Raw genomic sequence first — 25866 nt, 5'->3', positions numbered from 1 at the left:
AGTATAATTCGTTTTTTTTCCTCTGTTAGCGGAGTTTCGTCCATTCCCAGTGCTGAGACATGCCTTAGTCACTGGGTTTCAAGCCCTGTTTCTCCTGCAGCAAAGCTATGCCTTTGAGCAGCCTGCACTCTGGTTGCCTAAAGTGCTTGGGTGAAGCTCACGTTGGGGATAGCTGTCAGATCTGCTGCAATTTTAAACCCCGTAGGAGAAAGGACTGGGAGGCTAGGCTAAAGTTCCTGCTGTTGGAGGTAGCGCTGAGACCTTCCTCCAAGCTGTGCCAGTCATATTTATCATCAAGCACCTCAGTATTGGTGAGGAGCACTGCTCCCACCATGCAGGAGTCCCAGCACCATTTGCCTTCCGCAGTGCCTAGGCAAAAGCACAGGAAGCTGTCAGCTGAGAGGGGACATCCCCAACTCCGAAAAAGGCCAGGCATGGGAAGCAGAGCGGTTTGTGACCTAAGTCAGGCCACTCCTCTGCCTTGGCATTACAGTCAACACCTTTGGCTTTGGCCCTTACACTGGCACTGTTGAGTCTGGTACCAGAGAAACCATCAGTGCCAGAGAGACAGTGCAGCACCAATGCCATTGCAGCCATCCAAGCCAGAGACAGGTGCTGTCACTAGAGACCAGCTAGCACTCTCGGTACTGCCATTGCCGGTAGTACAGGAGTCGGTGGCATCGGTACCAGGGGCAGGAGGGGCCACTAGAGGGAAACTGACCATACTCGCCCCAATGAAAGCTTCCCACCAATATCCGGCACTGGTGGCAACCGCAACTCCATGGCCACCAGAGGAGACTTGTCATCAGAATCGGAGGTTGGGTCATACTCCTTTCGGCTGAGGAGTATGACCCCCCCTGTTACTCCAGTCTCTACCCTACCATGGACTCCAGCACAGGAATGCCATCAAGTGCTTGGCCTACTGGTCACTGGATTGATAAGAACATCATTGGGAGGCCTACTACAGAAGTATTTGAACAGCCTCACAGGTTTCAAAAAGCATCTCTGTATGAAGATAGATGGATATGTAGGGGGTTTGGAAGATGTAGGCTGAAACATTACCCACTTTGTAGTAAGACTGATCAAAAGCCTGTAATTTGTGTCAGCTGTGGCAAACATTTCAGTTACATATGCTGCAGTTCAATCTGAATCATCTGAGTGCATTGTCTTCAGCATACAAGAACTTGTAGATGAGCACTTCAAGAGATAGTTAATTCTCTTGATTAGAGGAAAATAATTTCTCAGTGAAGGGGAGATAAATATTTTAGTTCTTGCTTTATTTTTTGTTATGCATATGTGCCAAATCTAAGAATGCATCCATACACTTGCTCCATGGTCATTGATAGCAAGAGAACTCGGGACTTTCGATACCAAAAACACAAGCCTGTATACCGATCACTAAAGGGGAGACATGTTCATATATACTTAGCCAGTGTTATTACAGTATGCTTATTCAACTAAGTGTACTTTTCTTTTTAATTAAATGTAGTTTGTATATTTTGAATCTGTTTAAAATGGTTTAATTTGTCTTAGAATAGTTAACATATGTAAGATCCACTTAGTTGAAGGCCTGCTGCACTAGCACTAGGGCTAATCACCTCCTAATTTTTTTGTTTGTTTAAGAAATATTAATTAGAATGGTATCTTGTCCAAAATGGGAATCCAGTCAGGTGATGGGTGTGTGGGGATCTGGTGGGGTGGAATGGCATGGCAGTGAGGGGAATCTAAGTGGGAGCGTCTCCTAGGTTTCTCCTATGAAGTCCTCTTTTCCTCGCCTTGAAAAAGGTAAAGGGCCCTTTCATGCTGTTGCTCTGTCTTTCCAGTCTCTCTCTTCTGTCCAGACACTTTCCCTTTGGGCCTCACATCCGTCTCTTTATCCTGTATTTATACGTCTGCAATCTCTTCCCCTCTACTTTTCTCTTTCAACCTTCTGGAAACTCTCTACAAGCATGTATGTAACCTTCTGTACCATCTGACTTCCCCAGCTGTTGTATCTGCCTCTTTTTCTTTGCATTGCAGTTTAGTATCTTAAATCACCTGATGTGTCTAAAAGTGTATTGGCAACCTGAGAATCTTATTACAATATTGTCCAGTTTGTATTTTGTGATGGACTAGGCATTTTAAGCTGCCATATTGCGGTAGTTCTATTTAACACTGTAGACGTACGCAGCTTTTAACAGTCTGCAAAATATGTAAAACAGAAAACCCAGTTCGTGCCCTGAAGAGTTTACAGTCTAAGCACATAAGATTGCTTAGTGTCAAATCAATAAAGTATCATCTATATATTTTGAGTGCCCTAAAGCATAAGGAGCTGTGCACTTATCAGTTCCTACATTTCAAAATGGTTTAACCTCTTAGAACATTTTGATCATGTCTTCCTTTGATTTAGTTAGTTATTCTCCTATACCTGCAATGCAAAGAATTTATTTTATGGAGATGGTTAAATTAAATGAATAGGTTAGTGACAAACCAGTTGGGAGTTAATCAACTGAGTAAAACTATTGGGTGGCTGTGTAAGCAGTCTGGATTTGAAGGATTTTATACTAATCACAGCTAAAGAGCTACAGCTGCTACATATCTTTATAATAATAGAGTTAAATAGCAGTTAATTTTGTAAGAACCTTGAGCACAGTTTGTGTAATGCAGTTCACAAGTGTCTAAGAAGAGGTCCTGACCTTTGCAACTGAAACCCCAAAAAAGTTACTCCTGGAGCTTTGCCTAGTTGACATAGTTTATGATGCTGGACTATGAATGAAGAATTAAACACAAATAGTGTGTCATCTTCAAGCTCCAGTGACATTAACCAATCAGTGTTTGCCAGATAAAGGAGAATAAAACTTATAAGGAAAGACATGATACTGCTTAGGAGTATCTGAAACAGTGGAGAATGAAAATACATGATTTTCAAACATTATTTCACTTTTTAAATTGTGTTTTAAGACTATATTTAACGGCTATGTTAAAAACTCTTGGAAGGAATTAATTTTGAAGTGTTGTATTGCTTTTTTAATGGGATGTTTGAAATTGAATGCGTTTTTAAAACAGTGGCGTAAATTTAAATGTACTGTGGGGAACAAACAAGACTAGCAGGGAGTTGGAATTAGATGGGTCTTCTCCATATCCAAAGTCTATGTTCCGTTGGTGCCCCACTGCAAAATCTGTGACCTTCTGTATAAATTTCAGTATTCCCTTCATTTTCTGCGGAAGGCTGGCAAATGGAGGTAAAACTTTATGATCCTTCAGTATTTCAAAAAGTGTTGAAAATAAGTATAATAAAAAATGTGAAACTAAATGACTTCTCATTTGACTATATTTGTGCACTTTTAGTTTTCAGCTCACTGTGTAAAGTGTGGATTTAAAACACGGTAGTGTGGATTCATAAGGTGAGAATCGATTACAAGCATCAGAGGATGAAATTCAGTAAATGTTTTAATAATGAGATTGGAATTAAAGCCGAAAATGAACAATAACGGAGGGACATATAATTATCACTTGTGTCACTCTACCAATAAAAGGCTGTAAATATTAATGTCAATTAATTTGTCACTCTCTTCTTAAAGAAGGATCTAGGATTGAGGTCACAGAATGTGGCATGTGTAATGTGGCAAACTACTGTACAAGTGGCATTTGATTTACATGACTTTTAAGGATTGCTGATGAAAATAACCTTTAGAATACTAAATAACTTGTTTTAGTACATGACTTTGAAAATCCTTGATTGTCTCTGGGAGCAAAAAGTTGTTATTGTTGCAGGGCCTTATTTCTTTTACTTCAGAAAAGTAGCTGAAACACATGCTCGCTCAATGTAAAACTAAATACAACAAAGTATCATCTCATTCTTTCTCTTGGTGTCTGTCTTTTTATTACTCTTTAAAATCCTAGACATACAAAATCCTTAACTTATCTTTGTAAGTAACCCTCCCCCTTTGTAAAGGGATCTGAACATAGTGGCTGATACACTTGCAAATTATATATATATCTAACTAAATCATATTGCATGTGCATATATATATATACATATACACGCATGCAGTATGATTTAGAGATATATATTTAACACTGTTTAGATTTTAACACCCAGTAAAAACAGAAGATTTAGATTTGAAGCTGAAAATGTTGTTTTTACTCTGATAAAATTCACATCTTTTTGCAAAATGTCAACTCAGATTTTGAACCATAGTGCAAAATGTTATTGCTTTTTGGTGTTTGTCCTTTAACATAAAATTATTCAGCCAAAGTTTTTAGTATTGTGTAAATATTTGTATTTTTCATATAAATCATTATGCCATTAAGGTCATTTTATCCTATCTTCATTTTTTTATTGTATCTTAAAACCAAAAAGGACACCAGTAATGCCAATCTGAGTTTCTAAGTGAAATACATTTTGTGGAGATTTTTCTGTAGTATGTTTAATCACCAGCTCTGTTTCATTCCGCCCTTTGCACGTGTAGCTTTTTTCTGTCAGAACTAAATAGGATTTTGTTAGGATAGAAATTTTCCACATCACATAAATCCACTGTAACTGCCATCCTCATCTCAGAAAAGTGCTAAGGATTGAATATGTATGGGCACTAAATTATTCACTTCTCCTTAGAGGTTAGGCAAGGGGTGTCTCTGGGCTGTAGTTGAGTCATATCGGGGAGTGCATATGTTCTGTTTTTGTTTTGTGGCTAAATGACAACCTTAGAAAGCGAAAGCCTCCAACCTGGCACCTTTCACATCAGCACTGTAAGAAGATTTTGAAATGCATTATAAATACATATTAGTAATATACTTGCATCATCAGCTGGATCAAACTTAATTCTAATTGCTTACTTGAAATTTAAATAGCAAAATTATTTTTTTAAAACTTTTGGGAGGGGGAAGAGGATAATTGCTTGTGGGATGAAGCAAATTAGTAAATATTTATATTACTATAGCATACAGGGGCCTGGTTATTATTGGGGGTTCACTGTGTTTGTACAAACACAAAGACAGACATGCACCAAAGAAGCCTTGTTAAAGAAGACAAGCAACATATGAAGGATGGTGGGAGAGGGAGGCCTTCAACTATATAATTTTTAATAAAATAATATATTTGTATAGTTTTGTAATTAATTATTGACTTTCCTGGAGGCCCCTCAGCTTAGGCAACATACAGTGGCTGATTTTTAAAACTTTTTTATATATAGTCATCATGGCAGAAGTGGGTCTTGAGGAACAAATCTGAAGAGCGAAAAGAGTACTAGCAATCCAAATCAGTTTGGGATGGGGCAGGGAGATTTCCCGTACACAAAGCTGGCATCACTTGCAAAGCAGAAGGATGGGGAGGGTCAGAGGCAACACAAGAGATAAAAATGGATTCTTAAGAGTGGTGTAGTGTGAATGAATGGCTTAAAGTTAGGAGACGAGGTTTTAATTGGATACCGTGGAAGAGGGGGAGATAGTGGAGGGATTCAGAGAGACTGATTATGTGGTGAGAGTAATGTGGAAGGACATGTCAGCCTAAAGCAGATTCTTGGTCAAGATATAAATCTCTGAAAATGAATGTACAAAGGAAATACAAGATAGCCACTTACAAGTGTCATTTAAAACTGAGGTAATGAAACATATTGAAAAACAGTCCTACTGTTGAAAACTGTAGATATTTTTATTCATTTTTATTATTTTTATTCAACTTACATAGAAAGTTTGTTTAGGAAGCGGTTTTATGTAGGCTGTGAAAGGCTATGATGATTAAAACAAATCATGCTCTCAAGACAAATGGTGATCTTTACAGGATAAGATTCCAGAGTCAAAGTCCAACACACAACTCTGTGCTCCAGTAGGTATTATTGGCATCTTATAGAAACTTGAATAACCATGAAATACAATATTAAATGGTTTTTGTATCATACATGTTGGATTCTGTACATGGTGGCAGCCATTTATAATCATGCTTTCATATAGATTTCCAAACCTTGTGTCTATCTTGTTTCAGGGAGGGGGGGGGGAAAATCCTTTTTTCCATCCCAATTACTATTTCCCTCTAACATTGTTGGCTGCACACCAAAGATCTCCCAGATTATTAGTTTTCCTTCAGCCTAATGGGCTGCTCTCATATTTTCCATTCTGCATCAGTTGCTTGTTTAGCTGCTCATTTAAATTCTTTCCTTTTTTATTAAGGCAGATAGGGTTGAGCTTTTGCAGAGTACATTAGGCAGATCAGAGGTGGTCTTTTCAGTAGAATAGTCGGAATTCCTGAACATAGTTTTGCCATGATATTGTTTGTTTTAGCTTTCTGTAGTGCTATTCTTTAGTCTTGCTTGTGGCCAAATATGGTATGCTTTAGTCATGTTGTTGCTATAACTTCAGAGTTACACCCTGAACTCAAGAGCTGGAAGTGACAGAGAGATAAATGTGAAGTCTGTTTTGTTTTTAAAAAGGTGGTTTTGTTTGCTTTTTTAGTAACTCGACAGTTCTATCTGTACATTGAGGATCTTCAAGAAGAACTGTCAAATTGTTTAGACCAAAACATTTGGTCTAATTTTAAAATAGGTATCTGTAAACTGGAGGGGTGGTTATGTAGGTCAGATGTTATTTTGAAAATTAAAAACAGATTTACTACATCCTGCAGTGATTGTACTTTTATTACTTTTCAGCACATCTGTGCAAGTTTTTAAATACTGTATTTAAATATTTTCTAATTGAAAACTATTTTTAAAAAAGGAAAAGAAATGCACTATTCTTTCACTGAGCAACTGAACAAAGTGTGCATTAACTCTTTATGCTGGATTTAGATAGACGCACTATGTGTAATGGTGAACCATTTACTGGTTTTAGCTGAAGTTAGCTAAGAAGCACCATTTCCAGAACAGTGCTGACATCACTGGTGATTCTGGTACAAAGAATTCAACAACAACAAAACCTGTTAATTTCAAGCTCCATTTAAAACACACAAAAAAGCTGATGTGTGCCAAATGGAAGAGAACAAAATCATGATGGGAGAATATTTTATTTTCAAGCTTCAAAGAGTGTCACAGTGGAAGTGAAAAAGCATAATAAACCATGGGAAAAGATGATGGAGTTGTTTAAATGATAGCCTAACTGCAAAACTATTATTTTTAAAGTCATGATGCTGAGAGGGATTACAAACTATAGTAGGAATTATCTGCCTCAATATAAACCATGAACAATGCATGCAAATGTACAGTGATGCTCACCTTATCTACACCTGTGACACTTTAAGGTCTTAGCAACAGTTTTATAATTATGCTGCTTGTATTCACATGCTACCATGTTGTATTAGGATGATCAGTCACAAAGGCACATGCATGTGCCCACAGAATGTTTTAATCCAGTGCCAAATTGCTGTTCAGTGCACCTGTTTATTTGGGTTCTGTGCATAGATCAGCCAATGCTCTAATGATCTACCACACCAATATCAGTCCACAGTTGCAAGGAGGTTGCAATCTAGTAGAAATCAAGAGTCGAGAATATTGTAATCTTTTGTACTATTCTAAAATATTTTTAACAAGAGACTAGCTACAATGTTAACATCACTCATGCATTGGCAAAAGCCATTTGAACCCTAAAACAAATATGGTCAAGTTAAGAATCAAAACCCTTTATTAGAGAGCTAGTGTAACTTTTCCCATGCAGTCTACTGCAAAAATAGACAAAACAGCTTTAACTCCTCCATCAGGAAGAAACCCAGTTACATGAGACACACAAACTTCCTGGGAAATGTTGAATATCTGCTGCTTAGTGGTTGCAATAATCTGCTGTCAGTCAATAAATAAGCAGCATTCTGAGAAGCTGTGATAGTCCTGGGATTCACTAACAGGACCATCAGCTCTATAAACCTCTGAGAGAAGCATAGTCCAGTAGGTTTCAGCTCACCTATCTTGATAAAATGAAATATAATGGACTTATCAAATTGGTTGATCTAACTGTTTTGTTCTGTCCATAAACACTCTTCTTGTATGCAAGTTATGTACATGATTTAATCAGTGTGTTTGAGACTTAGCTTTTCCTCAGTCATAGTATACTTTGGTGCTTTAACTTCCCATCTTAGTTCTGCTCTTCCTGGTGCTCTGTAGAGAACACCAAGTTGCCTTTATAAATGGAGGGGGAGGGGTGAGAGAGAAGAAAAGTCCGTAAAAAAGTCTAAATAATTGAATCTAGACACAATTTGATCAGAATGCTGTGAATACTGCACAGAGGTATTTTTAGTCGAAAAACTTGTTCTTTTTTCCTCCATAAGAGGCTGTGTTTACCAAAGCTAAAAGAAGTTTATTAATGAGAAATAATTTCTTTTGACTTTCTTTAGCCCTGACAGCTGCTGCAGGAAGAGGGAAATTGGAAGTATGCGAGTTACTGCTTGAACATGGAGCTGTTGTGACAAGAGCCAACAGGAGGGGAATCCCTCCACTTTTCTGTGCAGTGCGGCAGGGACATTGGCAGGTGTGACTCATAGACTCATAGACTTTAAGGTCAGAAGGGACCATTATGATCATCTGGTCTGACCCCCTGCATGCTGCAGGCCACAAAGCCGTCCCTACCCCTTCCCTTGACTCTGCTGTTGAAGTCCCCAAATCCTGAGGCTTGGTGACTTCAATTGACAAATGCTCATGAATAAAATGAATGATTATGGGAGATGTTTCCTGAATTTTAAAATTGTTCCTCCATCTTTATGCATGTAATAAATGGCACAAGTGTTCAGACATACTTAGTTCCCAAGGAAAACCTCACCACTTGAGTTATTTAAGATGGGACAAAAAGCACTTGAAATTACCGCGTCTTTCTGAACTAGAAAATTTTGCTTCCTAAACTGGGAGCAGAGGCAGCATAGGAGCTATTACGCTGGCGCTGTACTAATGGAAGATCAATCTCTTATTAGGGGATTCTCCCCTGACTTGCTACCCTTGGTGGTGTGTTGCAACATGGCACAAAGTGGCCCTAGCAGAGTAGAAAATCCTAGACTTAGAACTGCAAACTGTTGAAGTTTTAAATTCATCATAAATTATCAGACTGAATATAAGTAACACATTATACAGCCCATTCCTAAAAGGCCATTAATGCATTTCTAAAAATTAAACTGCTTATCTAAGTTTAAATTTTATTTTCAGATTGCTAAAATTCTGTTAGATCACGGATCTGATGTGAATTTAAGTGACAAGCAAGGCAGGACACCACTTATGGTGGCTTCTTGTGAAGGACACTTGAGCACTGTGGAATTTCTACTTTCCAAAGGTAAAATCAATAATTGTACAGTTGCACAAGGGATTTTTCTGTATATTTAATTACAGGTACACAAGCTAGATAATTTTTCAGCAGCAAGTACTTTACATAGTTTTCAATCATATCTTATTTGCAAACGGTATGCCAGACTATACAATAAGGTTTATTTTATTGTAGCTTTTGATGGAGATTAGAGGAAGTGAAAGGGTTTTTTTATTACTCGTATTTTGAAGTTCACATCAAATTTTGGTTTTAATTTTAAAAGTTAAACATGGAACTTTCATTTTTAAAAAACCCATTTGCTTTTTATTTCAGGTGCAGCCATTTCATCCCTGGATAAAGAGGGGCTAACGGCACTGAGCTGGGCCTGCCTAAAGGGCCATAGGGGAGTGGTTCAATATTTGGTTGAAAAAGGTGCAACAATAGATCAGATGGACAAGAATGGACGAACACCCTTGGATCTGGCAGCTTTTTATGGAGATTCTGATATTGTAAGTAAGGTTAATTTGTAGAAAATCCTCTAAGCCCACTTTAAACTTTCACAGTCTGAACTGGAATCTGTCAATGAAAATGTTAATGAAGGAAGTGTAGGCAGATAGTTAAGTGGCTTAACTTCCTTCATTACTTAGATCACTTAGACCTGGATACCAGTGCAGGTGTTTATGCAGAAAAAGCATTTTCCAACAGATTTTTAGTACCTAGATAATTGTACTAGAAGTTCAGTGTTCTTCAAGTAGTGTCTCTACTCTACCTCCGCTTCAGGTGCACATGCACATCATGAGCCCTTGGTCAGAGATTTTCTGTTATATCCCCCCTCGTGCCACACATCAAGGCAACATAAGGCTGCATGGGTGAACCGTTCTCAGTTCCTTCTCAACTGTCTCAGCCTGAGATGGAGTCTTAGCATGTCCACCTTGAACATGTGTCAGCTATCTTGTATACAGTTTATACTGAAGTTTGTTTAGTATTAGTTTATAGTTAGAGATAAGTAGCAAGAGGATTGTTTTGTTGTTCCCTCTCTCCCTGAGGGAGCCTTATTCTCCTGAGAGGGCTCCCTCTCCTGACGAGAGACTGTATCTGTTAGCGACGGCCACTCTGTGTCCGTTGCCTGGGGAACAGAAGTGCAAGGTTTGTTTGGCCCTCAAATCCAGGGCAAGGAAGAACAGGGAGATTAAGCTGAGACTGCTAATGGTGGAATGCTCCCTTTGACCAACTTCTGAGGGTACATCTACACTTAAAACGCTACAGTGGCATAGCTGCAGCTGTGCTGCTGTTGCACTTCAGTATAGACACTCACAGTGACGGGAGGGCTCACCTGTTGTTGTATTTAATCCACTTCATCGAGAAGCAGTAGGTAGGTTGACGGAAGAGTTCTCCTGCTGACCTGGCACTGTCTATACTGGGGGTTAGATCAGCATAGCTACGTCTGTCAGGGTATGTTTTTTTTACACCCCTGAGAGATGTAGCTATGTCAATGTACGTTTTCAGAGTAGACGATCCCTGAATCAGGTCAGGAAACCTACCCCCACCTGTACCCCTGTCTCTGGATAGATCCAGTGCTCTTTAGACCTTGGTTGCAGGCTTCCCCTAAGGAAGGGAGGCTTTTGGAGAAGGGAAGGTTCCAGAAAGAGGACTCTCCTCTTAAGGAGCCAGCTCCTAAAAGACCCAGGTCCCCTGTAAGATGTATGGTCTTGAAACCTTTACCTCTTGGCTCAGTACGGCAGAGGCAAAGGACTCCTCCTCTGGGACTGGCAGGGCTGGAAAGTCCCACAGCTCAAAGGAGAGACATGGTTCTGACAAGGCCTCTGTACCATCTTCAAGGGACAAGGCAAGCAATCATGCTGCATGTCTGTCACTGATTCTGTGACCTCTGTGACTTTTTCAATGGCCGTGCGGCTGACTCCGGGGCTGCCCCGGGGGCCAGCAGCAGCAGCAGTTTGGATGTGGGGGGGGATCAGGGCTGAGGCAGGGGTTTGGAGTGTGGGGCGGTGCTTATCTTGGGGGTGTCCCTGCAGTTCCTAGGCAGAGGGGTCAGGGGGCTCTGTGTGCTGCCCCTGCTTGCAGACACAGCCCCCTGCGGTTCTAGGCCAATGGGAGCTACAGAGCTGGCACTCATGGTGGGCGCAGCGCGCAGAGCCCCCCTGGCCTTCCCTCCCCCAGGAGTTGCAGGGACATGCTGCCGCTACGGGGAGCTGCGCAGAGCTGGGCAGGCAGCCTGGCAGCCCTGCCAACCCTCCCCTCCGCCCAGCAACAGTGAGGGATCCCAGGCAACCCCCTCCCCAGCACCCGTTGTGCCCCTGGACTGGACTCCCAGAGCACTCCTGGCCCAAGTTTTAGTTAGGGGTATATAGTACAAGTCATGGACAGGTCACACGCTGTGAATTTTTGTTTACTGCCCGTGACTTGTTCATGACTTTTACTAAAATACCCATGACTAAAATGCAGCCTTAATCATAAGCACTCTGGTCTGGCTGCAGAGCCCTACTGTCCGTACCTATCTATTCAGCATCCTTGGTACTGAGCAAGAAAGGGTGCCACACACACCAGCACCTGCACTGGGTACAGCCCCAATCAGCAATACGGTCTGCTTTGGCTACTGCTTCAATACCGATCCCTTACTTGGTGCCACAAGAATTCTGATACCCTAAGGCCCTGTCTGTAACTGACAAAATGAAGTCCCTGCTCCTCATGGGTACTGAGTATCTCTTGGTACTGACACCCCGATCTCCAGATCACCATCGTCCTCTGGTACTCAAGGAATCTCGACCTTTTCTGTGTGCTCCCCCATTGGAGGATATTGATGAGGATGAAGACTTCCAGTCAGTCTCTTCTATTTCTTTATAAGGTTCTCCGACATAGCCTTATAGGAACCCATTCTTTGACCGTCATAAGGAAGATCATCATGCTTGGCAACAAGGATAGTGAACCAACCCAGCATGCCACCTGCACTTCTGTATGCCCCCACTCCCCATGACTATATTGAGACCCTGGGTTGCTTATTGGCAGCAATTCACAACAAGTGCTGTCTCATAGGGAAGCGAGATCTGTACAGTTCTCTCCTCCCCAACAAACCCCTCTCCCCAACAGGAAGAGACATCTGAGGAGCAGGAGGCCACTTCTCAAACACCTATTTCATCCTTGTCTCTAGGGGGTTATTGCCCCCACCACCTTCCATGGCTGACAATTTCCATCAGTTTCATGACCTTAGAAAGAGAGTAGCTGACACTCTTCAGATTCCATTCATAGCACAAGCTGCTGGATATCCTGCAGTCACCAACACCCTCCAGGGTGGAGTTACCCATTCAAAAGGTGCTCCTGGATCCAGCTAACACTGTGTGGCAGACACCTGCTACCGTTCCACCAACGTGTAAACAGGCAGGTAAGAAATATTATGTTCACTTAATGACTCTGATTTTTTTTTGTTCTCCCGCATCCCCTCCTGTTCTCCCAAACTCCCTAGTGGTGGATGCGATAAATGAGCATGGTAAGTAACACTTCTGGAAAGTCTACTTCATATGACAAGGATCAAATGAGACTGGGCCTTTTTGGATAGAAGTTCTACTCATCTGCAACCCTGCAATTTAAGATCATGAACTATCAGGCAATCATAGCCAAATATAATTTTACAAACTATAATAGATTTACAGCCTTTATTGAACATCTGCTGCAGAAACATAGGGAACAATTCCAGTCCATCATTTCACAGGGCCAGAACCTCTCTTCAAACATCCTTGAATGCTGTGGACACTACTGCCAGGAACATCTTCATGGTGGTTGTTATGCACAGGGCATTTTGGCTCCAACTCTCGGAGATTCTGAGAGAAGTTCAGAAAACTGTTGAGGACCTCCTCTTCAACAGTGATAAGCTGGTCATGTACAAATAAGAGAAGATTTACTAGGTTACAAACTGCCCAGAGATGGTGTCCTGCTCAGTTCTCTGGATTCCGTAGATCCACTGATTATCCTAGAAAATGACTTAATTCCATAGAGAGAGTGCTATTCACTTGCACTCCATGAGCACTCAGTCATCTTCAAAGCAATAGTTCTGACGGATCAGTCACGGGATTGAAGCCTCGCATGCCTCTGGTTTTACAGCTGCATCCATTTGCCCACCTCCCCCTGCTTTTAGAGACCTCCTTTCCCATTTCCAACATGCTTGAAGGTGGATCACTACAGACAAGTAGGTCACAGAGTTCATAACATTGGGCTATGTCATCCATTTTACATCCCTCCCTCTCTTCTTCCCTCCCCATTTCCCCATCCCTTTTTAGGGACCCCGCTCACTGGTTTTATTGAGACAAGAAATGAACTTTGTCTTTCAATAAGGAGCAATAGGGACAGTTCACCTCCTCACAAGGACAAAGTATTTCCTTGTGCCAAAGAAGGATGGAGGATTGAGACCGATCTTGGATCTAAGACTTGTAAACAAATTTGTAAAATCTCAGAAGTTCAGAATGGTGACTAGCAGCTATAATTCCTTCACTAGAGGAAGGGGATTGGTTTTTGGCCTTCGATCTACAAGATGCCTATTTCCATATAATGATACCTCCATCTCACAGGAAATACCAATGTGTCACTAAAGACCAGGATCATTTCCAGTCCAGAGTTCTTCCCTTCAGCTTTTCTTCAGCTCCAATGGTGTTCTCAAAAGTCCTGGTGGCAGTAGCTGCTTACCTCAGATGAGAAGCAATCCTTGTCTTCCTGTACCTCAACAAATGATTACTCAAAGGTTGTTCCTACGAAGCAGTGCTATCTTCCATCCAGACATCCCATGTTCTTTTCCAGGAATTGTGTCTCCAGTTGAATGTAAAAAAAAACCTTGTTAATCCCTGTACAGAAGATACAGTTATAGGAGCTTCCTTGGACTTATTGACAGCCAGGACCTACCTTCCCATAGAAAGATTCATAAGTTTGTTGGATGTGATAGGCAAAGTTCAGGGGAGCCCTCGACGCATGATAAGGAGCTGTCTATAGTTCTTGTGACACATGGTTGTTTGCACCTCCATAACTGATTGCTCAAGGCTATGTGTCTGCTGCTTGCAGGGTTGGCTCAGAATGACTTGTTTTCTAGCCAGAGACACGTTACAGGTATGTGACGGTTCCTCTTCAAGTGAGCAACTCCTTGGACTGGTAGAAAGATCAACTCAACATCTGTGCAGTCATTCCCATCTGTCACCCAGATCCATCACTAACTAGGACAATAGATGCACTGTTGGGATGGGAAGCTCATCTCAGTGCTCTGATGACTCAGGGCAGATGGACGTCTAAGGAAACCAGTCTCCACATAATTCTGTTGGAACTCAGGGCAGTCAGGAACGCTTGCTTTCATTTCCTGTCCCTCATTGGGGCAAATCAATCATGGGCATGATGGGCAACGTATCCTGCATGTATATCAACAAACAGGGAGGAGCAAGATCCCCCTCACTGTGCGCCCAAACCATGAAACTGTGGCACTGGTGTATAGCCTATCAGATCCAAATTTCAGCTGTCTACCTCCCACTTAGAACACCACAGCCAATATTCTCAGCAGATGCTTCTTCCAGGACTAAGAATGGGAGCTACACTCTCAGATTCTTCACAGCTATTCTGAAGATGTGGTCGTCCAGACATGGATCTCTTTGCCACCTCCAGGAACGAGAAGTGCCCTCTATTCTGCTCAAGCAGGGGTGTAGGGCATCACTCTGTGGGAGACTCCTTTCTTCTATCTAACTGGGGAACTAGAGGTGCGGGGGGAGGGTGCTGCAGCACCCCCACGTTTTATGCAGGTCCTCGTTGCTGGCCTCCAAACTAGGGACCCCTGCTGGCTAGTAGTGGAGTTTAATCATAAACCGATAAGTCTGATGCTTATTGGTTAACCGGTTAAACTTTTACATCCCTATTTGTTATGATGCAACCTTTGTTCATCCCCCGCAAAGGGTGAGAGTACATTCTGCAGATCACCAGCAACATCCACAGCATTACTCAAGAATGTGCCAATATCTGAGTTATGTAGGGCTATTGCGAGGGCTTCAGTACATACATTTTCTAAACTTGGTACTACAGTACTGTCTCCAGTTCTGAAGCTCCCTCTGCTCATAAGCAACCTGAAGTGGAGCACCCAAAGGGACACTACTTAAAGAAGAGATTACTCACCATGTGTAGTTACTGTGGTTCTTCCAGATGTGTGTACCTGCGGGTGCTCCACTACTCACCCTCCTTCCTCTCTGCTTCAGACTGTTCTCTATGGGATGTTCGAGTGGAGAAGGAACTGAGGACGGTACATTGCTATATAGCCTCGGTGTGTGGGCACATGCTTGGGCCAAATGGACAAACTAGCAGAAAATCTCTGAACAAGATTCAAGAGATGCATGCATCCTTGAAGTGGAGCACCCATAGGGACACGCATCTTGAAGAACTGCAGTTACTCTCTTTGTGCAGTAACCTCTTCTGATGCCCTTGTGCTTTACAGCATGTTGTAATATTTCATAATGGGTATCTTAAATCTCCATAAGAAAAACACCTAGTTTGTACATCTGATCTACTGGAATTAAAAGAAAAAGAAAGAAAACAAAACAAAAAAGTCTGCTAGACGGTGGAAAATATCCTTTCTCTTTATCTCTGTGTAACTCTCTTTAAAATAGCCTGCCAATGCCCGGCTTGGGTAACACTGTTGAGCAAAGATCCTAAATGAAAGGAACATATAAAGAAAATAATGGTGCACGAAGGCTGAAATTGAGTGGTTCACTTCTGTATCATAAAGAGCACTTTCTCTAATCCTAGGGTAGATAGCCTGCATTCTTGATGTGGTAGTGTTTATGATTATGATAATAATGCCAAATAGCGTTTATTAGGCTTTTTTTTCTGTAAATCTCACAACATTCTATAAAGGTGGCTAAACATTATTATCCAGTCTTTATAAGTGCAGAAAACTAAGGTGTTGAGGTAAATTTGCAGCATGGATGAGGCAAATCAGACACTTCAGAACTGAGACTACACCTTAGGTCTCCACTTCTAGTCTTGTACCCTCTCCACTGCACTCCACTGCTTCCTTAGTTTATATTATAAGTATTACAGGTAGGGCAGTGATTAATTTGAAACTGAAATAAGATATGTCTATAAGTGTTGCAGCCAATATATGGTAACTTCAGAGTCCAAGATTTAAACTTTTCAAATTTGCAAGCATGAGGTGAGGCTCTCAGCAATAAAACATAATTAAGCCAAACTGGCAGAAGTTAAGCTTCTAGGAGTTAACTGGTAGGATAGGTAATGAACTTCTTACCTGCAAGGAGATGATTCACTTCAGGTTTGAAGATAATGTCAGAACACTACTGGGAAGGACATGCACTATATCAAATCCAGCAATTAAATGGGGAATCTAGAGCCTGAGCTTTCAATCTCTTACTCATATGGAGGTAGACTTTACTCAGGTTAGAGCATGTCTACCCATGCAGTTGCTTCAGAATAGCTATTTAGGAAGAGTCAAAAACATGTGGAGTTACTCAGAAATAGCTATTGTACTTTAAATTCACACTCCACCTTAATCTGAATTAATTTACATAAACCCGTAGTTGATTTTGAAGGAGTGGTTGTTAATGGATTTTGGAAGGCACTATGCTCAGCCTCCTCATGAGTGTATTTCTGACAGGCAGAAGGAATCCTTAGGCCTCCTAGTAGGATTTGGGGCTGTATCCCCTCTGTAAAGTAGGGAGCCTTTTTGGGAGTACTGTATTGACATACTGTATTAGACACTGTGTAATCAAAACATTGGTATTTCAGTATTTGCACATATACTTCTGAGTGAATAGTGGCTTATGAAATTACATTAACAAAAATTAAATATGAAGTAAATATTTCCAACCAGCACATGTTGTGTAGGAACATAGCTGTTAGATTGTTTAAAAATAAATCTGTTTTTTCCTCTAACTGGTGTGTCTCTTGCATGTTAAAGTCCCAATATTGCTACTTTTTTACTAACTATATATTTTTGGAGGGTGGGGTGTTGGGTGTACTGTCTATATTCATGAAAAACACTTAGTCCATATGTGCTGAAAACAGAGTGATGAAGCTCAGAAACACATAATTTACTTGGAACAGTTTTCCTGTTTAAATGACTTCAGAATCCTAGGAATTTCCAGTAGTAGGAAAGCAGTAGTAGCAGCACTCTGCCAGGAGGAGGACATTGACCAGAGTTTCCATTGCTGGCCTCTACACGCACCTCACCTCAGATCCAGAATCCCCATCCATCAGCAACTAGAGGAAGAGAGAACCAGTCTTTAGACTCCCCAGCCTGGATGGTGACATTACATCTTGTGTGTGATTTAACATCTCCTGTGCTACCAAAGGTCCTTACTGTTATCTCTGGGATGAGATTGGTCACCAACTGGAGCAGCTCAGACTGCCAGTCAATCTAGCAGACAGCTGCACCAGGAGTTACCATCTTCTTTCATCTTGTATGTCCGGGCAGCTTGATCTCTGGGCCAGGGTGGCAGCCAACAGCATAGACTGTTGGAAGTAGTGGAACAGCTCATCCAGCAAACCAGCAGCGCCAGGCCCTGGGGGCTGTGAATGACAAGGATACTTAATGCCTAGCTTCAGGTTAAATCATTATCAGCCATAGAAAGCAATTGTTAGACTCCTTATTCAAGGAACTATTGCTGGCCATTAAGCACCTTGCTTTACTGTCATTTCTTGTACTTCCCACTTTTAAGAATGGTTATTGAGAAGTTAATGATGGGCCAATTCCAGCTACTCTTGGTATCACAAGTTTCTGATGCATTTATTTTGTTCAGCATTTGACATTTATTTTACTCTTTACATTTCTGTTTTTACCACTTTGTGTTTTAGTTTGTCTATACTGCATTTTAAAACTTGCGGTCCCAAGTCTCAGAGCTCAGATCGAGCACTACGGAACCAAAAACAACAGTGTAGATGTTTGGGTTCAAGCTGGAGCTTGAGTTCTGAAACCCTCTCTCCTCCTGGGACTTCAGAGCCCAAGCTCCACCTCCAGCTGCTACGTAAATATAGCTGCTTATTTTAAGCCTGAGTTTGTAGACTCTGAGACTTGTTTATGTCTGCTTTAGAATCCAGTGTAGACATACCCTAAATTTCTTAACTGCAACATCAAACTGCTTCAGTGATAAGTGGTATAGAAATTAATAAACATTACTGCTTTAGTTTTCTTCAGTTAGTTCAAAAAGCCAATGTCTGTTATCACAAAAAATTGAAGCATATAATTAAACTTGGGCATTTTAAATAATCCATGTTTAAGTGAATGTTACTAAAAATAGCCTGTACATTCTTCTTTATTGTATTTGTATGCCATCTTCCCCAAACACATCAGAACAAATTTGGTACTATAGCTTCTCACTTGTCATTTTAATGTCACAACATACTGTGACATGCTATCAAAACCTTTGTTAATTATCCTGAAGCCCATATGGTCTGTACAGGGCTCCTCTATATTTTCATCCCAGTTTTATAATCTTGGACACTAGCAGCCATACCAGTGAACAAATTGGAGCGTGAACATGTAGTGTTGGCCTTATGGTGTCTTGTATATATTTTCTGCTGACATGAAGACAGAAAAAGATTATTATTTATCACTGAAATTAATGCAGTAAAGTTAGGAATGTGGCTGTTGCCTTCTCCTTCCCTTCCCTTCCGGTGTCAAAAGACAAAAGAGGATGTAACTTATTTTAGAGACTAACTTTATTTAATGGGGACTCCAAGTAGGATTAAGAAGTGGCTTCGCTATTCTGCCTCCCATGCTGAAAGTTTTTAAAGGTTTTATGCAGTCTCCTTCCTTTTTCCCAGGTGCAGTATTTAGTAGAGAAGGGTGCAGTGATTGAACACGTAGACTACAGTGGAATGCGTCCATTAGACAGAGCAATTGGATGTCGAAATACGTCGGTAGTGGTCACGCTACTTAGAAAAGGCGCCAAATTAGGTTAGTAAGCCCATCCTATATAATCAAAGCACAATTTTTGTTTGTGTTGCTTTTGTTTAGAAGGGAAAGAATTAAATGTCTGCTATAGTGCAATAATTCTCATTTTTCTAAAACAGTTTTAGAAAGTCTATCACATTCCTTTTGAATGGAAGGCTATAAAACATATTACATACAAAAAAACGACTTTCAAAGAACTCTATTTAGGTTGCAAAGTCAAGCACTCCAAAGTTAGAAAATGCCAGTTTTATGGTTACCCATGCAACCGTAATTGTGTCTCCTTGTGAATTGAATGCTGAACATAATGAGCATTTAATTTAAAAGACTGAATCAAAATGCTTATGCACAAGGCCAGGTGCTGAATTACTGTTATGCAGGCAACCCTAATTCTGGTATTTCCAAATTTTTTAGTGCATGACTTTGCAACCTTAGGAATGTTCATTTAATGTAGATTTTTGTATGGAACTTTCTAGAATTCTTTAAAAGGAAAAAGGTAAACAAAAATTCTATGGCATCCAACTGTAACAACTGACCCATTATCATCAGGGGGCAAACCCTGAACCCTCAACACTGCAAGCCAGATTGCTGCCTCTTGAACTTCAGGATCTAAATATTTTAGCGCGCACATGCTCTCCGCCTTGCCTCCTTTACCTCTTTCCCTGGAATTGGAGGGAGCTGTGTCCCCATGTGGTGCCCCTTGAGACGAGCTGTGAGGGAGAATGAGCCACTGGGGCTAGGTGCGGGGTCTGGGGGCAGTTCATGGTGGGGAGGAGGCCAGGACTGGTTTGCTCTCTTCTTCTGCCACGTGATGTTGCCAGAGGGGCATGGGCTACGAACTAAGTCCCACTAACTACATGTGCTCTGACAGCTCCTGGGAATTCCCAGTGCAGTGCTACTGGTGATGCTGATTTGACAGCAGTATTGCTAATCCAGACTTAGAATTTTTATATTCAGTTGTTATTTTGGTGTGCTGCATTTTCCTCGGGAATGCAAACAAGAGAAGGAAATGGTGAATTTTTTAACAGTTTATATCTCAGCAAAAGCTGAATGGAATTTTATGGGAAAAAGAAAAAGCTGAATATCTATGTAGTCTCAGGGCATTCCTGCTACCAAAATAATGCTGCAAACAAGGGAGGCGAGAGCTTCTCAAAGAAAATGTCTCAAGAATAGTTTGTAATAGAAGCTATTAGGCAACCTAAATATAGAGGTTGTTACTAGAGCCTGCCTAAAAAAGCAATTTTCTGCCCCAGGGAAAATTTCAGAGTTGTGGGTGGGTGGGTGGAAGGTAAATATCTAAATTTTTCACTAGACAAAAATTCTCACAAATTCTGTTTTGGGCAATCCAAAACAGATTTTGTTTTGGCTTGCTAACTGCCCTCCTGAAAGTTTGTCAATTTTACTCTCTCCCTGCAGGCAGAAAGTGAAATTGAGCCTTCCAGGCAGGCACCTTGGGGGCTGTCATTTTGATTTTTTCCCAACAGAAAACAGAAATTTTTGCATGGGAAAATTTCTAAGGTCTGGTCTATACTACCCGCCTGAATCGGCGGGTAGAAATCGACCTCTCGGGGATCGATTTATCGCGTCCCATCGGGACGCGACCATCGATCCCCGAATCGGCGCTCTAACTCCACCAGCGGAGGTGGTAGTAAGCGCCGCCGACGTCGATTTTGCCGCCGTCCTCACAACGGGGTAAGTCGGCTGCAATACGTCGAATTCAGCTACGCTATTCACGTAGCTGAATTTGCGTATCTTAAATCGACTCCCCGCTGTAGTGTAGATGTACCCAAATTCTGCAAAAGGGGATTTTTCATTTGGAAATCATCTTCAGCCAGCCCTAGTTGCTTCTAGCTTCTCTTCATAATGTTTTGGTTCTAATAAAAAATTCCACTTTCATAACTTTTGGGGTTTCCATTCATTTAAATACACCTCTACCCCGATATAACGCGACCCAATATAACACGAATTTGGATATAACGCGGTAAAGCAGTGCTCCGGGGGGTGGGGTGGGGGGGCTGCGCACTCTGGCGGATCAAAGCAAGTTTGATATAACACGGTTTCACCTATAACGCGGTAAGATTTTTTGGCTCCCGAGGACAGCATTATATCGGGGTAGAGGTGTCATTGTATAATAGGTATTTAGCATATGAAAATCTTTTCCAGACATTAAGTCAGTGCATAGCTCAAGAGATAGGTGATCAGAGCACTTTGGACACTTTTTTTCAGGTGATATCCACATGTTTTAAAGCCAATGAATCTGTACCAGGCTTGCTGGTCCAGTTGTATGAAATATATGTAGTGTATTAAGCAAACAATCATTTTTTTTGTTCCCACTTCCATATTTCCCGTCTTAACACTTCGAACCTGGGCTATAGCCAGGAGGCTGTGGAGCCTCAAGAAAGCAAACTGGTACTAATGCTCAAGAAGGGGATTTTCCCTTTAATACATAGAGAATACATGATGGTATGGTAAAGATTTTATCCATATTTATTTGGAATAGGACCATTACATGCTAGTGGCTAGACATGAATTATGAAGTCATCCCAAAAGGGTACCGATAAAGCTGTTTATACCATGCCATAGGATGTTGTTCTGAAAAACCATTTTAGAACTGTTTCAGAGGTTATTTAAAATTGTATTGATCTTATTTTTAATCTTCCATCTGTGAAACCAGGTGTCTTAGTTAGCAGGCCTCTGCAGTTAGGATTCATTCTTAGAGGTTTCTAAAATTATAATCTAAAATAGCTTTTCTGTACACACTACTGTTCTGATTTTAAGGTCTCATATCTCACTATCTACTAGGATAGGCTAGAATCAAAAACTTTATATCACTGTTACAGGGAGAGGTGAGAATACTGGGCTTCTAGTGACATAAAGGCCCTGTTTTTAGCTCTCATGTACTTAATCCATGGATTCAGGCATGAAATCCAGGACTGATAATATTCAATCCTTGACCCATGAGATGTTTATCTTTTCTGAGGAGAAATTCCACGTTTGGGTTTTGTGTTACATTGCAGCTGTTTGAAAATGCTCAAAGATTTGGAATATTAACAGTCCTGGAGGCAATGGATTAGAGGGCAGAGGGCAGGTGAGGTTGTCAGTTGCATGAGGAATGCAATTAATTAATGGCTCTAGTTTATCCTGTGGTTCAACAATTAATTATGTGGCTATTACTACTGTGTGTTTGTGTATGTGATTGCTACTGAGTCTGGGGCACCTTTAAGCCACAGTTCAGGAAAGCATCCTTATTTAGGAATGCACTTAAACACATGCTTCGGTGCTCTCCTGAAGTGGGACCTAAAGCAGGGCAAACACACTTGAACCATTAATACCAGGCTGCTGTATGTATAAACATTTCTACAACTATTCATCACTTGTGGAATATCCACTGACGTTTTTGAATGTGAAACTATGTTGGAAACAAGCCCTTAGTTTTTTCTAGTAATATCAGAAATGTCCTTTGAAAAATATTTAATATTTTAACTTACAGGAAATGCAGCGTGGGCAATGGCCACTTCTAAACCTGATATTCTGATTATTCTACTGCAGAAGTTGATGGAAGAAGGAAACATAATGTACAAAGTAGGTAGATTCTTATATTCATTGCTAACTGTGAATGTTATAAGTGTGCTATTACTCAAAGGTAGGTAATGGTTGTTAAAACACCTGCTGCTTTGTCTTTAAGAAAGAACTGATAATAAGGTATATGCAACCCCCTTCCCTCATGTTGTGGGGTCTGGGAACCAAGGAGCTTTGACAGAAAATATCCTTCCCCTGTAAGAGAGAAATTGATTGGGAACACTCAGATTTTAGAAAAATGGATAAAAGGATTTGACCTTTACTATGCATCAAGTTGTTCATTGAAATATTGGTAATACTTAGTTATTCCTTAAAATGGCAGAAAGCTAATTTGAACATATCCTATTGAATTAGGTAAGAACAAAATACATAAAGCATATCCTTTTGTTGAGATACTTCTCTGCATGTCATTTGTTTAAATATGAATTGAGCAAACTTTGGCATGCCTGATAAATGCTTTTCTCTGGTGAGATATTGCTTCACAAGAAGTGGATTGGAAATGTCTTAAGTTGTGCGACATTCTTTCTGTATTTCATTTGTGTAACATAGCTTCCATGGGTATTACATGGGCATCATTCAAAGGCCATTTTAGCCCTGGGAATTGAAATCCAGTGGGTCACCCCTTGGAAGGGCTGCAAAGGTCTGCCCCTTCATCTTTATTGCTACTTCTGACCTGCATCTGCAAAAACCAGAAAAAAAATGTGAGAGAGAGGCTCCTTATGACCTAAATTAGTGTATTTCAAACCCATTTTATTTTTATATCTTTTCAGGGGTTGTTATTTTAAAGGTTTCAGAGTAGCAGCCGTGTTAGTCTGTATCCGCAAAAAGAACAGGAGTACTTGTGGCACCTTAGAGATTCAAATTTAATTGAGCATAAGCTTTCGTGGGCTACATCCCACTTCTTCGGATGTTAGTCTCTAAGGTGCCACAAGTACTCCTGTTGTTTTAAAAGTGTAACTGATCCTAGGGGAAGGGCTGATTTTGTGATTTTTAATTTTTGTATTTTTAAATTTTGTATTCGTTTTACTGAATTGTGTTGTGTTTTATGCACTATGGCCTAAGTCACTATATTAATGAACTCAGACTCAAAGCTTCATTGGTATACAGTGTTCAGGGCTAAGAGTTCTATCCCTGATGCCTTCATGAGGCCGTAGTAGAATATATTTAGGGCAGTTACATTAGTCTTCCCAGCTCCTTTAACTGCTTTCCTTTATAGCCTAAATTACCAAAAGTGATGGTTTTGGGGCACCCAACTTGAGGCATCTTAAAAAAGCTTGGCTTTCAGAAAGAATTGAGCGCAGTCTCTGAAAATCAGGTCCCTATCAAGTATCTCAAGTTGGGCGCCTAAAAATTGATGTACCCAGAATAACTAGTCACTTTTGAAAATGTAGGCCTATTTTTATAAAGAGACACATGATGAGAGAACTTATAAAACAAGTTTATTATTTAGGCTAACACAAATTACAAAGCAAAGAAATTATTAAAACAAGAAATTAACTATAAAATATTAAAAAAAAGAAAAATATTTCAGTTTTATTAATTAAAACCTTTGCTAGCCCTTATCTAAATTCTGCTTCTGTAAGAAGCGTTAACAACATCTTCTCACGGACATTTATCTAACCACAGAGATGTTCTCTGAATGTCTTTTTGGATTCTTTTAGAATTTTCAATACTTTGAAATTTGTTGGTAGTCGCTGGAGAAGGTTAGCTTCAGTTTTCAATCTCTCTTAGGCAAGGCAAGATGTCCCCGCTTCCCTTCCCCCTGCAATTCCTACCCTCCACCCCCCAGCAAATCACACAGCAGCAAGACACCTTCATTGTTTCACTTCCAGCTCCTAAATGAATTTGGGAGGTGTTGGAATCTACATTTGTATGATGCTCTGGATATAGGCTGTCCTTCCTCTGAGTTTATCCTGAGATTTTATAGGTAGGCACCACCCCCAATAAAAGGTGTGGCTTAAAGGCATCATCTGGCCTGTAGAGTTTTGCTGTTTAGGCTTTTAAACCAATTGTTCTGTTACCCTCTGTAAAACTGTTCCACATCAAATACCAGACCGAGAAGTTGTGTTATCAACCTTACATGTCTGAAGAACTCTGCTTTGGCACCAGTGTTACAAATTTAAACGTAAATATTTGAATAACTATCCCTGTTTTTGAAAAAAAAATACTTATTTGTAAATACAAAATCTATAAAAATAGATACCATTTGAAGAGCATCTGTTTAGCAAATGTCAAATAGGAATGATTAATATTGAGGAATTTACAAATCCAACTTCTAAAGCTCTTGTGTTCTAACCCTATAGAAAGGGAAGATGAAAGAAGCAGCTCAGCGATATCAGTATGCCTTAAGGAAGTTTCCTCGGGAAGGGTTTGGAGAAGAAATGAAAGCTTTCAATGAACTAAGAGTTTCCCTGTATTTAAACCTGTCACGGTGTCGCAGAAAAACAAATGTAAGTTCTTATTGTTGCTCTGTTGCTCATGTACTCGGAGTACTGGAAACCTCAATGAAGCTCAAACCCCATAAATGTATAAAGGGCTAGTATGCTGTCCTTGCACCATGATGCGCTTGTGATTCTTGCTCTTCCTGCTGAGCTAAAGGAGGGGCAGGAAAAGCTACCACTGGGAGGATGTTCAGTATACTCCCGTGGTACTAGCATGAAGTGAGGGGCAAAGGGAGAGGGGCAACCCATACAGGTGGGCAGATTACCTGTTACTCCTGAAGTGATTGCTACTGTCATGGGTCACTGCACATGTAAGTGGTGGGACCCCTTCCTTCCCAACCTCTAGTACTAGTAAACTCCTTATCCACTGTTATTTCAGCCATCATCTACTGATTTTGAGCCACAACCAATGGGACTCCTCATGAAATAAAGTAGTACTCAGGGCTAGTCTACATGGGCAAAATTGACCAGCATAGCTATTCCAGAATAACTGCCCTGCTTTTATTCTGGAATAGAGTGTCGACACAAGGGGCTATAACAGAATAGTTATTCTGGAATAGGCATACTGGACAACTTCCCTGTGTAGATAAGCCTTAGGGGTGGCAACATAAGGTCCACCCCGACCCCCCATCCCCCTTTTTTTTAACCCTCCAACTTTACTTTTGCCAATTTAAATAGTACTGTTTGAAGTGGATAGGCTATGGGAGCTCTCAAGATTGTTTCTGG

At 40.7% G+C, this 25866-nt stretch overlaps 1 protein-coding gene across 9 annotated transcripts in view; it reads left to right on the top strand.

The window, feature by feature from the left end:
• Window positions 1–25866, top strand: part of TANC1 (tetratricopeptide repeat, ankyrin repeat and coiled-coil containing 1) — a 227856-nt gene that overhangs the window by 196691 nt on the left and 5299 nt on the right. For all 9 annotated transcript variants that reach the window (XM_054043623.1, XM_054043628.1, XM_054043624.1 and 6 more), the window contains 6 exons: window positions 8291–8424; window positions 9090–9213; window positions 9517–9692; window positions 18994–19126; window positions 22611–22702; window positions 25003–25149. In XM_054043623.1, coding sequence (XP_053899598.1) covers window positions 8291–8424; window positions 9090–9213; window positions 9517–9692; window positions 18994–19126; window positions 22611–22702; window positions 25003–25149 — 806 coding nt within the window. The remainder of the gene's footprint in view (window positions 1–8290; window positions 8425–9089; window positions 9214–9516; window positions 9693–18993; window positions 19127–22610; window positions 22703–25002; window positions 25150–25866) is intronic.

Source organism: Malaclemys terrapin, chromosome 11 (genome assembly GCF_027887155.1).
Source record: "Malaclemys terrapin pileata isolate rMalTer1 chromosome 11, rMalTer1.hap1, whole genome shotgun sequence".
NCBI lineage: Eukaryota > Metazoa > Chordata > Testudines > Emydidae > Malaclemys > Malaclemys terrapin.
Note: the sequence above shows the minus strand (reverse complement) of the source record. Positions and strands in the feature narration are given on the sequence as shown.